This window comes from Cucumis melo, chromosome 10 (genome assembly GCF_025177605.1).
Source record: "Cucumis melo cultivar AY chromosome 10, USDA_Cmelo_AY_1.0, whole genome shotgun sequence".
NCBI lineage: Eukaryota > Viridiplantae > Streptophyta > Magnoliopsida > Cucurbitales > Cucurbitaceae > Cucumis > Cucumis melo.
In genome coordinates this window covers 25,884,182-25,896,410 of record NC_066866.1, presented here as the reverse complement: position 1 = coordinate 25,896,410, position 12,229 = coordinate 25,884,182, and the positions used below count along the sequence as shown (strand labels likewise).

At 36.1% G+C, this 12,229-nt stretch overlaps 1 protein-coding gene across 1 annotated transcript in view; it reads right to left on the bottom strand.

Moving 5' to 3' along the window:
- The window catches only part of LOC103499355 (conserved oligomeric Golgi complex subunit 3), a 51,189-nt gene that overhangs the window by 32,199 nt on the left and 6,761 nt on the right, over nt 1-12,229 (bottom strand). Inside the window, exons 8-14 of the mRNA XM_008462338.3 lie at nt 9,137-9,222; nt 8,993-9,059; nt 7,373-7,435; nt 7,083-7,181; nt 6,795-6,899; nt 6,615-6,707; nt 1,914-2,002 (exon numbers count right to left, since the gene is read on the bottom strand). Coding sequence (XP_008460560.1) covers nt 1,914-2,002; nt 6,615-6,707; nt 6,795-6,899; nt 7,083-7,181; nt 7,373-7,435; nt 8,993-9,059; nt 9,137-9,222 — 602 coding nt within the window. The remainder of the gene's footprint in view (nt 1-1,913; nt 2,003-6,614; nt 6,708-6,794; nt 6,900-7,082; nt 7,182-7,372; nt 7,436-8,992; nt 9,060-9,136; nt 9,223-12,229) is intronic.

Here is a 12,229-nt window from a genome sequence, read left to right as displayed (position 1 = left end):
CTAAATCCCGGTGACGCTGTTATCAATAGGAAAGATACAGTTGTTCTTTTTTATTATTTCTAGAGTTGGGTGACCTTTGTTCTCCTTTTTGTCTTTTCACTTGCTATATGTTCAAAAATAGGAGCCGTTGGAAGATGCCTGGGACCCACTAAATTAATATCACAGCTGTTTTCTACACCTTTTTCTCTCTTCTTTAATAGCATCTCTTCGTTTTCTGGCAGTTTAAAAATGCAACTACCATCTGAATTTTATTATTGGCCTTCGTGGTGATTAATGTCTTGTCGGCACTCTTGATCATAGAAACAACATTATTGTTATGTTTATGCTGCAAATACGTGACTGCTAGACTCCTTCAAGTGACTTTTCAAATGGAATAAAATTAAAAGAATTTTCTCCTTTGGCGGGAAAACTAAGCCTCTCCTGATTGGTGGTTCTGATTTTGAACGATTTTTGGAATTCTCAGACTTCCGTTTGTCTTTTGCCATATGTTTACTCTTTGCCATATGTTTACTAACGGAACTACCAACAGCCGGAGGTTGAAGAGAAGACTTCCCAGAATCAGACATTGCTTTGCATTTCCAGTGAGTTGATGTTGGCCTCTGACGAAAAACTTGGAGCTAAATGAAACTTCCTCAAAACCTTCATCCTTCATAACTAGGTTTAATCTGACAATATCTAATGGATTTGAGAAATCATGAGTAAATAATTTACCTAGTACTTTGCTGGGTAGAATGGAAACAGAAATATCCCCAAAATTAAAAAAAATGTTTCCTCTTCTTTCATCAGAAATCTCAATGGTTGCTGGAATGAAACCACACATATTCTCCTTCACTTCAATTGGCTTCTGAGACATTAATGAAGTTGATAGTTTGCTGCAATATTTTCTAAACCTCCAATCACTTCAAAAGTTCTATTAAACCAACAATCAAGAGGTAGATCTTTTACTATAATCTCCATAGCCTTTCGAATATAGCGGTCTTCCGTGGATGAGATCCTTCCACTTTTCAAATATTAAATGAAAGGCACCAAAATATTGTCATTTGCTTGGATCTTCAATGAACTCCTTTAAAGGACCACATTCCAATTCAATCAAAGCATTATCTGCAAATAAAGGGTTTATGATAACTTTTGAATCGGAAAAGAGTTATAATGCTTCATTAATTTTTACCCAACTATCAAATTCGAAAAGTTTTGAAACAACCCAAAGACTATCAAAATCTGCTTTGAGGACTACCGAATTCTTAGTCACCCAATATTTGCTTGAACTCTGTTATGCAGTATCGGAGAAAGAGATCTTGGATGTCTCTTTTGATTCAGCTATCTCCGCATAGCTTCCTTTCATACTTTTGTTTGCCTGCTTCATAATGGTATTGAACTTGGTTTAGGAGGAGAACCAGATTTTGTATTCATGGATGTCCTTGAAGTCTTCCAACATTTTTCCAAAGCTTTTCCACCGCTATTTATCTTCACCGATGGGGGTATGAATAAATGATCTCCCTTCCATAAGATGCCATGCAATGCATCTCAGAACCCTTCCACCTTTTGGTTCTGAATTTGGAAGTTTCAACCCTCCACACTCAACTTTTTATTTCTTATAGAAATTTCAAACTTCAAACAAACGATCTTCTAGGCCGCTGACTAACTCCCCAAATTTCAAAGAAATGATCTTCTAGGCCGCTGACTAAAATAACTTGGACCCCATAAATAAACTTCCTAAACTAAAACTAAAATAGTTTGCATCCCAACACATACTATTTGACCTAACGCTGAAATAGTTTGCATCACAAATAAAGACTATTGAACTTCTCATACTATTATAACAACCACAAAGTATAATAACTACAAACGGTTATAAACAACTTTGGCCCCAAACAGCCCTCAACAATAAAAAGAATACTAGACAGTTTACTTACAATGGATCTATTAAAGATGCCAAACTTGCAACATTGTCTGAGGAAGACGGAAAGAAATGATGAAAGAGCTGGTGCTCAAGCTGACACACCTAATAAGGAGACACTTGAAATCAGTATTTTAATCATCGATCGTCAATTTGCATCTTGAAAACATAACTTCAGACAAAATGATTAAGACAAAATCAAGGTATTTATTATGAATCAAAAGCTATAAATAAAAGAAGACAATCTCTCTATTTAGAGAACTGAAAAACAAATTAATCATAATCCTAATTAATCAATGAAATTAATCCTCTTCCTATTTGTCGAGGATTAGGATCCATTTTCTTGGTTTAGTCAAATGGGATTCAGTCGGTAATTGTTTTTTTCTCAAGGCAACCAGCCTCTTTATTGATAATAATAAAGGGCAAAGTCCAAAAGGTTTATACGAGCTAAACAAAAAGAGACCACAGAGACCATAGGACAAACACAATAAAGAATACAAGCAGCATGGGCTGTAAAGCCAATAAAATAAGCAACAAAGAAAAAACAGCAGCAGCACAAAAGATGCTTGAAAGGCCTGAAGAAGTGTGGACAAGAATCTTTCAGTGATGGCTGCAAAACACGGGTCATGAAGAAGATGATGGCTATTAATGGTCTGAAAAAATCAGAGAATTAAGATTTGTCTAGGAAAGGGACATCAGAATCTCTTTGAAAGCAGAATTGCAATCACTTAACCGAATAGATGAAAGAAATTTAAGGCAGAAAAGTCAAACAGTAACGATAGCTCCTAAGCTTTTGGTTTGAAGGGCTTGTTTTTACCAGCCTCCAGCAAGATCCGTGCATGAAATTAAGAGCCTTTTTATCCAGAATATTCTTTTCTTGGATTATTTTCCTGTTTTTTTCTAAAAGGAAACAAGTCTCTCTACTCATATAAATGTAAAATGAAAAAGACTAATGTTCTAAGTACATGAGGGTTATACAAAGAGTGTAAGGCATAAAGCATAACTAGGATTAGCGGGTGCACCCAGACAACTCAACTAGGTTGGCACCCCCTTAACGCCCCCATCATATCCTTCAAAACATAACATCAAAAAACGGCCAAGGCTAATAAATTCAGCCATTACAAATAGGACAAAAAGACAAAAGATCACTAGCCTTGCAAAGGATTCAACAAAGAGCATACAAAAGGCCTAAGACAAAAGTGCAGAAAGGGATTTAACTCGAAACAAAAATTAAGCCATGAAGATAAAAACTCTCCAATTTGAGTAGATTTATTGAACGTTGTAGCTTTCAAAAGCCTTGAAGAAGGAACACCATGATGAGGCATTCTTCCTGGCAACTTTAAAACGATTCAACCAAACAAAGGATTTATCATGGAATACCTTTTGATTCCTCTCAAACCATAATTCCACCAAAAGAGACTTTACGGTATGTAGTGATTGAGCAATTTTTTTGAAATGCACCCCAACTAAAAATGCACCCCAACTAAAAGTTGGCAGATATTTCCTTGAAGGACAGCACCAAACACGCAAGATAGATTAAAGAAAGTGATGTGGTCAAATCCTTGATTTATTAAATTAGGATTAGGATTAGTATTAAGATTAGGATTAGTTTCTTTGATTTATTAGGATTAGAATTAGTTTCTTTTACCATTTAGAATTAGGATTCAGTTCCTTTTATTAATTAGGATTAGTTTCCTTTTTTTTTAAAGGAAACAAGCTTATTTATTAATGTAAAACTCAAAGTAAAAGATTAATTGTACAATGAGAATAATAGAGAGGAGGGCGCAGACCTAAATACTCAATTCTTACAAATGCACCCCAACTTAGGAGCGAGGAAGTCGAGTTTTTTGAAAAGTCAGTTGGCAAAGAGAGTCATAGACAAACCAAACAAATAGTGGCAGACCTGAATGCTCTATTCCAGTGTCAGGAAGATCTGGATGTTGTTCGGCCGTCCTCGGATAATTAAGTTCAGTCCTATGGAATCTTAGAATCATTTGAAGTCTCTAGTATTTGAATGTTATAATGTCTTGGTTTGATTTCCCTTTTCATGATTTCCCTTTTCATTTCGTACGGTGTTAGTGAAAAGTTCGACAGTTAATGAAACTTGTTTCATGGAATACCAAAGGATTGAAAGATCCAAAAAGAGATCAACCCTCGAAAGATTTTTTTGGAGTCACATAATTCGGTCTTGGCACTTATTCAAGATTCAAAAGAAGTTTTTTACTTTGGCGGATTTATGGGTTGAAAGGAATCAAAGAATATTTCATGACTAATCCCTTGGTTGGGTGGATCTTTACGAAATCACTCGTAGAAATGCTACATCTTGGTGCATCCTTCTAAGAAGAGTTCAACGGTTACAGCATTCCCGGAGTTCATCGTGATTTGGAGAGCTTATACGTTTCACCTTATCTGTGGGCCTAGAGCCGATGGGCCTTTTTGTTCTCTTTAGTTCTGCTTTTGTTGATAGTATTTTGTATCTTGGGATTCCTTTGTATTAGCTGACAATGCGACATAGGTTTCTAGTTGGCCTCAAATGAAAATTTTGATAGTTCTGTAAGGTTTGTTAAGGGCCTTGGGGGTGACAACATAGTTTTTTGTCCGGGTGCACCTAATGTTCCTTAGTTCTTTAGCTCATTGTATAGTTCCCATGTACTTTGAGTTTTGTCTCATTATTATATTAATAAAAGATACTTGTTTTCTTTTCGAAAAAAATACCCTAATCCTACTAAATTATTCTATCCCTCCCAGAAAATCTCGTCCTTGAGTTCCAAAAGGAAAATAAACACAATTTTTTCTTTTTATAATGATTTGTAAAAACCCTAAATAAAATTGTTGGCCTATGGAAATCTTGCACTGCAACTACAAAGATTAAAGGAGACCATAAAAAATCTGGAAACTGTAGAGTGAGAACGTCATCAAAAAATTTCTTTGGTTGTTGAGAATTATATACACGTCTTCCACCAAGATTTTTGGAGCATCAAAGCAACCCATAAACCTGTCTGAAACTTTATTTGTCCATAAACCATAATTTGTGTCCTTACCAAATTTGTACATTCTCATTTCATTATCTCAATGAAGAGACTTGATTTTTATTTTTTATATAAAAAAGAAACCAAATTTGTGAAATGGGTTGAAACAAACCCACAACGAGGAAGGCAGCATATCGTAACTGGGGAAGACTGAACTCGAGATGGGATGCACAAAATTTCAGATCTCATAGAAATTATGTTAGGAATTAATACATTAATGGATCGAATTACGTAGGTTGAGTCGAAAGAATCATGCATTTCCACGTATTCTACCCTTCCGTCTTCCTAGGAATCAGTTGCAACCAAAGATTTGAACTTTTTCAAATCGAGTTGCCCATGACCATCGTCCTATTCATCGAAATCGTCTCTATCTATTATGATGCCTTTTTTCTTGAACACAACTTCCCTAATCTTAATCACAGTCTGATATGTAATCAGATGATGAAGGCATCCTTATAATCTGATTTGAAATCACAGTCTAGTCTTGTAAGTAGAGAAAAGGGACTCAAATTTCCATAAAATTATATCAAACTCTTACCAAATTCTATCAATGGCTTAGAACGAACCACAGCAACATAAGACCGGTTCGAATTTGCTCGCTTAAGTGCCTCCTCATGGTGCACTCTCTCTAAACCTTTCCAAGACTACTGAATTCAAGAGCATAACCTAAATTGGCAGGCGTTTATATTCCCTACTTTGAGTAACAGATTTACTTTGGTTATACTTTCTAATATTTAACTCTTTCCATAGTTTTCCTGGATTCTTGATGTTGTCAGCTTTTTAGTGTTTTGAGCATTTCATCTCTTGCAGTAGTTAGTGAACTAGGCTATGAGCATTTCAAGAAGATGCCACCGGCAGCCTTGTAGCTGTCTTGCCATATTAATCCAAAATCTAGAGGAAGCTCAAAAAAGTCTTTCAAAACATCAACGTCAGCATAGAGGCTTTACTTGCCACCCACATCAAGAGAAATCCAAGAAAGACTGAAGTTGGTCCAACATCTAGAAAGAATACATTTAACGGCTGAAGAATCAAATTAGAATAAGTCCACAATTAGCAACTATTGACTTTAAATGATCTAGTATTTCGCAAGATTAGGACAAGAGCGAGTTGCAGAAGGCAAATTTGCAGATTTTGGCTCTTCCTCACATTGAAACAGGGCGGAGATCTGTTTCCAGAGGACTTATATTATAAACTTCACCTTCTTGTCTACTTTCAATGCCAACCAGCTCACTGTTAGCTCCTAATGGAACATATATTTGCTTTCTTGCCCCATCTCCGGCCAAACCGCACATTCCATAAACCATCCATCTCCAAAGCAAAACTTTGAAAGACGAATTACTCCATAGTTGAGTCCATCTTTCTTACAAAAGAAGGCATTAACCAGGCCCTTTAGCAGCTGAACCAAACCTTCTTCTAGCCATTTTACCATTAACGTTGAAAAATAAGACCTTAGGCTTCTTCCTCAAATATTCGGCAAAGAACCCATATTCTTCTCTCCAAATACAAAAGAATTAATCATTGATGTTAGCACTTGACTTCAATCAGTATGATACTTAACCAAAACTAAATATGATGATACCTAACACTTCTTTCCTTTTCAAAAATCATTAGAAAAATAATCAAGTTACTGAACAAGAGGCATCCTAACTTTTATCTACGTAATACCATTTAATGTAAGAAAATATTACCTGCATCAGATATCCACATCCAGATCTAGTCAATGATGGGAGAGCCTCCTTCTTGGAAAACTCAGATATCCGTTGATGCACTATGTTTTTTATCTAAAAAACATTCAACATGAGAGAATAAGGTCCACATCACCATCCATCCGAAGGCTATAATGTAGGAGAAAAACTAAGTGAGCTCACCAGGGAAAGCCGTTGCTCGCAGTAGAGTCTATGGCATTCTGCAAGGATCTCAGTATATTCTTTCCTTGTTGATCTGCTCTCAATTTCTTCCAGCACAGGTTTCAGCTACACAACTACAATATTTAGTCATGGATACTACAAGAACTATAAGTCATCCAGCTATAATGCTTCCAAGGATTTCTAGACTTTGGTCGTGACACCACTCTGCTCCTTATACGGAAAACTGACAGCTTGTTTTAGAATAATAGTGACATAATATTTCATTGTAAATGCAAACAGAACCGTTACCTCATCTGCAGCTGCCTCAAATCGCACATAGATAAAAGATGCTTCTACACCCTCAGAAACAGCAGAATTGCTGCCACTACTACGCATAGCTGCCTGAACCTGGTAAATGGAAACACTACTACAATTAAGAGATCTAACAACGAGTTAACAAGATATTTTGTTTAAATTTAAATTTAAAAAAAAAAAACAGAGAGATGAAGAGATCAATCACTGTGCCTAATCATGCTGATATAGGTATTAATCAGATATGCACTATAGATAATTAATGAACAAGAGTTATTATTCTTCACCTGAGAAGAAGCACTTTTGAGAACAGAAACAACATGAAACCGAATCATACCAAGTGCCCGAGACTGTATAATGATAAAAAAAAATATATAGAGAGTTAACAAGATGTACATGTCTGTCATAGGAATGGAAAAAGATGGGGAAACGTAACTTGCTTACAAGTAAATGAATATAAGATTGTCAATAAAGCTTAGACTCAAAATCAAGTTCTCATTTTTTTTTTTTTTTTTTTTTTTTTGTCTCAAGAGGAAAGCATAATTTATTTGCTAAGAAGCTCAATTGACCCAGGGGAGAAAAATGGGCATGAACAAAACAAGTTCACCTTTTTTTACCTCCTATTGTCCTTCCATGCATCCCACTAACAATATTCTTCGCTATTGTTACTTATTGTTAAATTTCCTTCTTTTTTAGTAATATTATTTTGTGTTATTCTACATTTATGTCTGTAATATTTTTTTTCCTTATTGGTTTGTTGGTGTTTTCTCTATATGTATTTTTTTTATTTTAAGAGCTCAAGGACTAAGAAGACCTGTATTTGATTCATAAAACAAAGAAGAATAATACTAAACTATATTTTTTCCAATTTTAAGTTGGTATCAGAGAAGTTTAGCTTTCTAAAAAGGACAAAGAAACCCTAAATTTCTTAGTCTCCATTGCCAAACCCTATCATTGCCAAAACCCTAGACGTCGAAATCAACGACGCACCCTTCCTCCGAACAAAGTTGGGTCATATTTTTTGGGCCGAGAGTTCGCAACCCCACCATTAGAGTAACGCATGTTTCTGTCCTTCCATAGCTGAAAGCCATCAAGTTCACATCAACCGTCATCGTCAAACATCGTCGATTTTCTACTGACCCCTGATCGTTGCTTGGTTCTCTCCAACCTTTCTCCGAAATCGTTGTTGTCACTAGGATGGGTCATTGGTGATATTTTGACTGGCACAAGAAGATTTTCATCACTTTCATTTTCCAGTCTCTGGTTTCATTGAACAAATTGTAGACATACCTGGATGCCTGTAGACTATTAATTCAAGACTCAACAAATTAAGCAAGTGTTCTGGTATTTCGCATTAGAGGCGCCAGGGCTAAGTCGTGCCGCGTACCACGTAGCAAGGTTAAGGACGTGTGCGGGGTGGGGTGGGGCATGACTCATATCTTATCTTCCAACAACAGAACAAAGAGCGGATATGATAATTGCTTAAAGGCCTCTTGAAAAGACAATTTGATAAATGTCTTAGCAAGCTGAAATGGATGATATCTATAAACCAGTTTGAGGGGGAGTGTTGAATTTCCTTTTTTTTCTCTAGTAATATTATTTTATGTTATTCTTCATTTATGTCTACCATATTTTTTTTCCTAATTGGTTGCTGGTCTTTCTCTATATAAGAAGACCTTGAAATTTGATTCATAAAACAAAAATGATAATATTACACTATTTTCTTCCCCATTTGAAGTTTCATCAAACTTGAAAGTTGAGTACTTAATACAAGTCTATATCCTTCACTCTTATCTCCAAGTTCTAGCCCGTAGAGGATTAAAGGAAGAAGGGAAACGAAAAACATCTCAAAGCAATATTTACTACATCAAAATACCTGAAAAACAATATTGACTTCATCAAAATACCTGAAGTTGTCGAAATTTGAGCAAATAGACGCTGGATTCAGCATACTGGGGATTACTTTCAGAAAATCTGAAGAAAACAAAAGAAAACTTTAGAATGTCAAGCTCACTATTAACATGAGTAACAAAGACCTCTTAAGCACTTACAATATGCAATCATCAAGCCTTTTCAGCATGGGAAGAAAGTTCTCGTTTCCAACACTCATGTTCGGGGAATAAAAAATGGCAGTGATCTGCGAACAATTGGCAAAAGAAATAAGATAATCACAATGCATCATTGTCTACTATAAACGATGGAAGATTTTTTTTAATTAAAAAAAAAGTATTACTTCAAGTAATGAAAAGAGACCAAAGCTAATCAGAAAATATAAGAACAAAGCTAAACCAATGCATTGATAGAACTAAAAGATTGATCCATCTAAGCTAAAAAAGACTTTGCTGATCAAAGAGACCACAATTAATACAATAAGCAACCAAAAAGACATCAGCAGAATGTTGAACTTGAATATTCAAAAAGGATGAAACTTTGGGGAGTAAAAACTGCAGGGGAAATAAAGCTTCTGATTAACCAAACCCAAAACTTCAAAAAAAAACCCGTGAAAAGTCTTGCACATACCAAAACAAAGACCATATGAAGAATCTTCCATAATCACCTCTCAGTTTGAAGCTATCTTTCATCTCTAAAAATGCTAAAATAACAAACTTTCTATTGAAAATAGAGATAAAGAACACACACCGATTTATGTGAAAACCCAAGTACCGAGAGAAAAGTCATGATATTTTATTGTTATTTATTTTCTAAAAATGAATTTTACAATAGGTACAATGAGGGAAAATAAATAGAATACACAAGGGAATAAAAAAAAGGAAAAAATTTAGGAATTAGGAAAAATACTCCCATAATCTTTCCATAACTACCCTAAGGGCCAAGCCCTAATTCTAACACTCCCCCTCAAGTTGGGACGTAAACATCAATGAGGTCCAACTTGCTAGCACAAAAGTCGAAGTTTGGTCTGAGAAGCCCTTTGGTAAGAACATCAGCAACCTGTTGACTCAAAGGGATGTACAGAATACATATGCTTCCATTGTCAAGTCTTTCTTTGATGAAATCCCAATCTATCTCAACATGTTTAGTTCTATCATGTTGAATGGGGTTGTTAACAATACTAATGGCGGCTTTATTATCACAAAAAAGCTTCAATGGTGTCTCACATTCCTGATGAAGATCAGACATGACTTTCTGGAGCCAAACTTCGTCACATATTCCCAAACTCATGGCTCGGTATACGGCCTCAGCACAGCTTCTGGCCACAACACTTCGCTTTTTACTCCTCCAAGTTACAAGATTACCCCAAACAAAGGTACAATTACAGGACATAGACTTCCTGTCAACAACATATCCTGCTCAGTCTGAGTCAGTATATGCCTCAATGATCTATCTATATGTCTTTCTAAACATCAACCCATTACTAGAGATGTCCACGGGGCGAGGCAGGGTCGGGGATGCCACTCCCCATCCCCGTCCCCACCCCCTATCCTATTCTCCATCCCCACCAATTTCCCTGCGAGGAACGGGGCGAGGACTCCCCGCGGGGATCAGGTTCCCCATGGGAAAATATTCCCGTCTTTTTTTTAAGTTTAATCTCATTTTCCAACCCACGATTACTTGAAATGTATATACATTTTCAATGTTGTTTTAAAGGTCGTTATCTCCCAAGTCTTGTTCTTCTCAAGGGCCCTCATCTCTTCCATGACAACATTCTTCTACTCAGGACAATCTAAAGCAATGTGGATATTTTTTGGTATCACAGTATAGTCAAGGTTGACTGTGAAGGCTCTGAACTGAGGAGATAGGTTCTCTTAAGAAGCATAGTTAGCAATAGAGTGCTTATTGCAAGATTTGGTACCCTTCCCTAATGCAATAGGCAGATTAAAAGAGGGATCAAATTTACTGATATTTTCTGAATGATCCTCCCTAATTTCATTTTCAGTAACTCTTATACTGACCTCATTTTCATCATTACTGCCCTGTCAAGCCAGGATGACCTCAATATCAACATTATCCTATTCACCTATATTTTCAAGAATTAGTTGTCTTAAACCTTTCACTTTTACTCATTTTACTATCAATATGTGAGTCAATAGAATTAGTCATACTTGGATCTCGTAAAGGTTCAAAATCTTGGACTCAAGCTAGCTGATTAGTAGGAGGCCCAATTTCCTTTCTAAGATCCCTCCTATAGTAGGTTTTCCAAGGAATTTGGTTTGTAAATAGGATTGTGTAGTTAGGACTGGGCTTGGTATGGTAACGAGAGTCGGACTGGTGACGATCTTCAAGAAAGGTAACATCCATGGAGACAAAGTATTTACAAGAAGATGCGTAAAAGCATTTATAGCCCTGTTGATGTAGAGGGTAACCAACAAAAACACATGTCTGAGCCCGATGAGTAAACTTAGATGAGTTAGGGCTATGGTTATGAACATAGGCTGTGCACCTGAATACCTGAAGAGGAACATCAGAGATGAGGCGAGTAGAGGGATCTGACTCTTTAAGACACTCTAAGGGGGTCTGGAGATGTAGGACACGAGAAGGCATTCGTTTGATAAGATGGGCTACAGTGAGAACAAAATTGCCCCAGAGATAGGAAGGAAGAGAAGTAGACAACATAAAATAACAAGCGACTTCCAAAAGGTAACGGTTTTTGCACTCGGCTACTCCGTTTTGTTGGGGGTGTAGGCACAAGAACTTTGGTGAACAATGCCTTTGGAAGACAAAAACTCATTGAGGATGTGGTTTTGGAACTCTCGACCATTGACACTCCGCAAAATAGCAATCTTTGTATTGAACTGTGTTTCTACAGTGTTATAGAAGTCCCAGAAGACAGAGGTGACCCCATTAGCTTCCAGCAACCAGATTCTTTTATCTGCAACATTGATTAATCTTATCCTTTCCGAAGAAAGGAGTAGTTGAAAATCTGAGATTTCAATCTCCTCCAATTATAGTCCTAGGTTATTACAATTGGGTTATAATAATTTGTGTTTGGGGTGTAGATCATTTTAGTTTAGATTATAATAGTATGTGTTTGAGGTGTACACTATTTTATTTAGCTTGAGAAGGAAATAATAAACATCGTAGTAAAGAATAAAAAATAAAATATGATGAATGTAAAATAGTAAAAACCGTAGAAAATAGTAAATATTGTAGCAAATGGAAGGTTTTAAAATAGTGTTTACTATAGC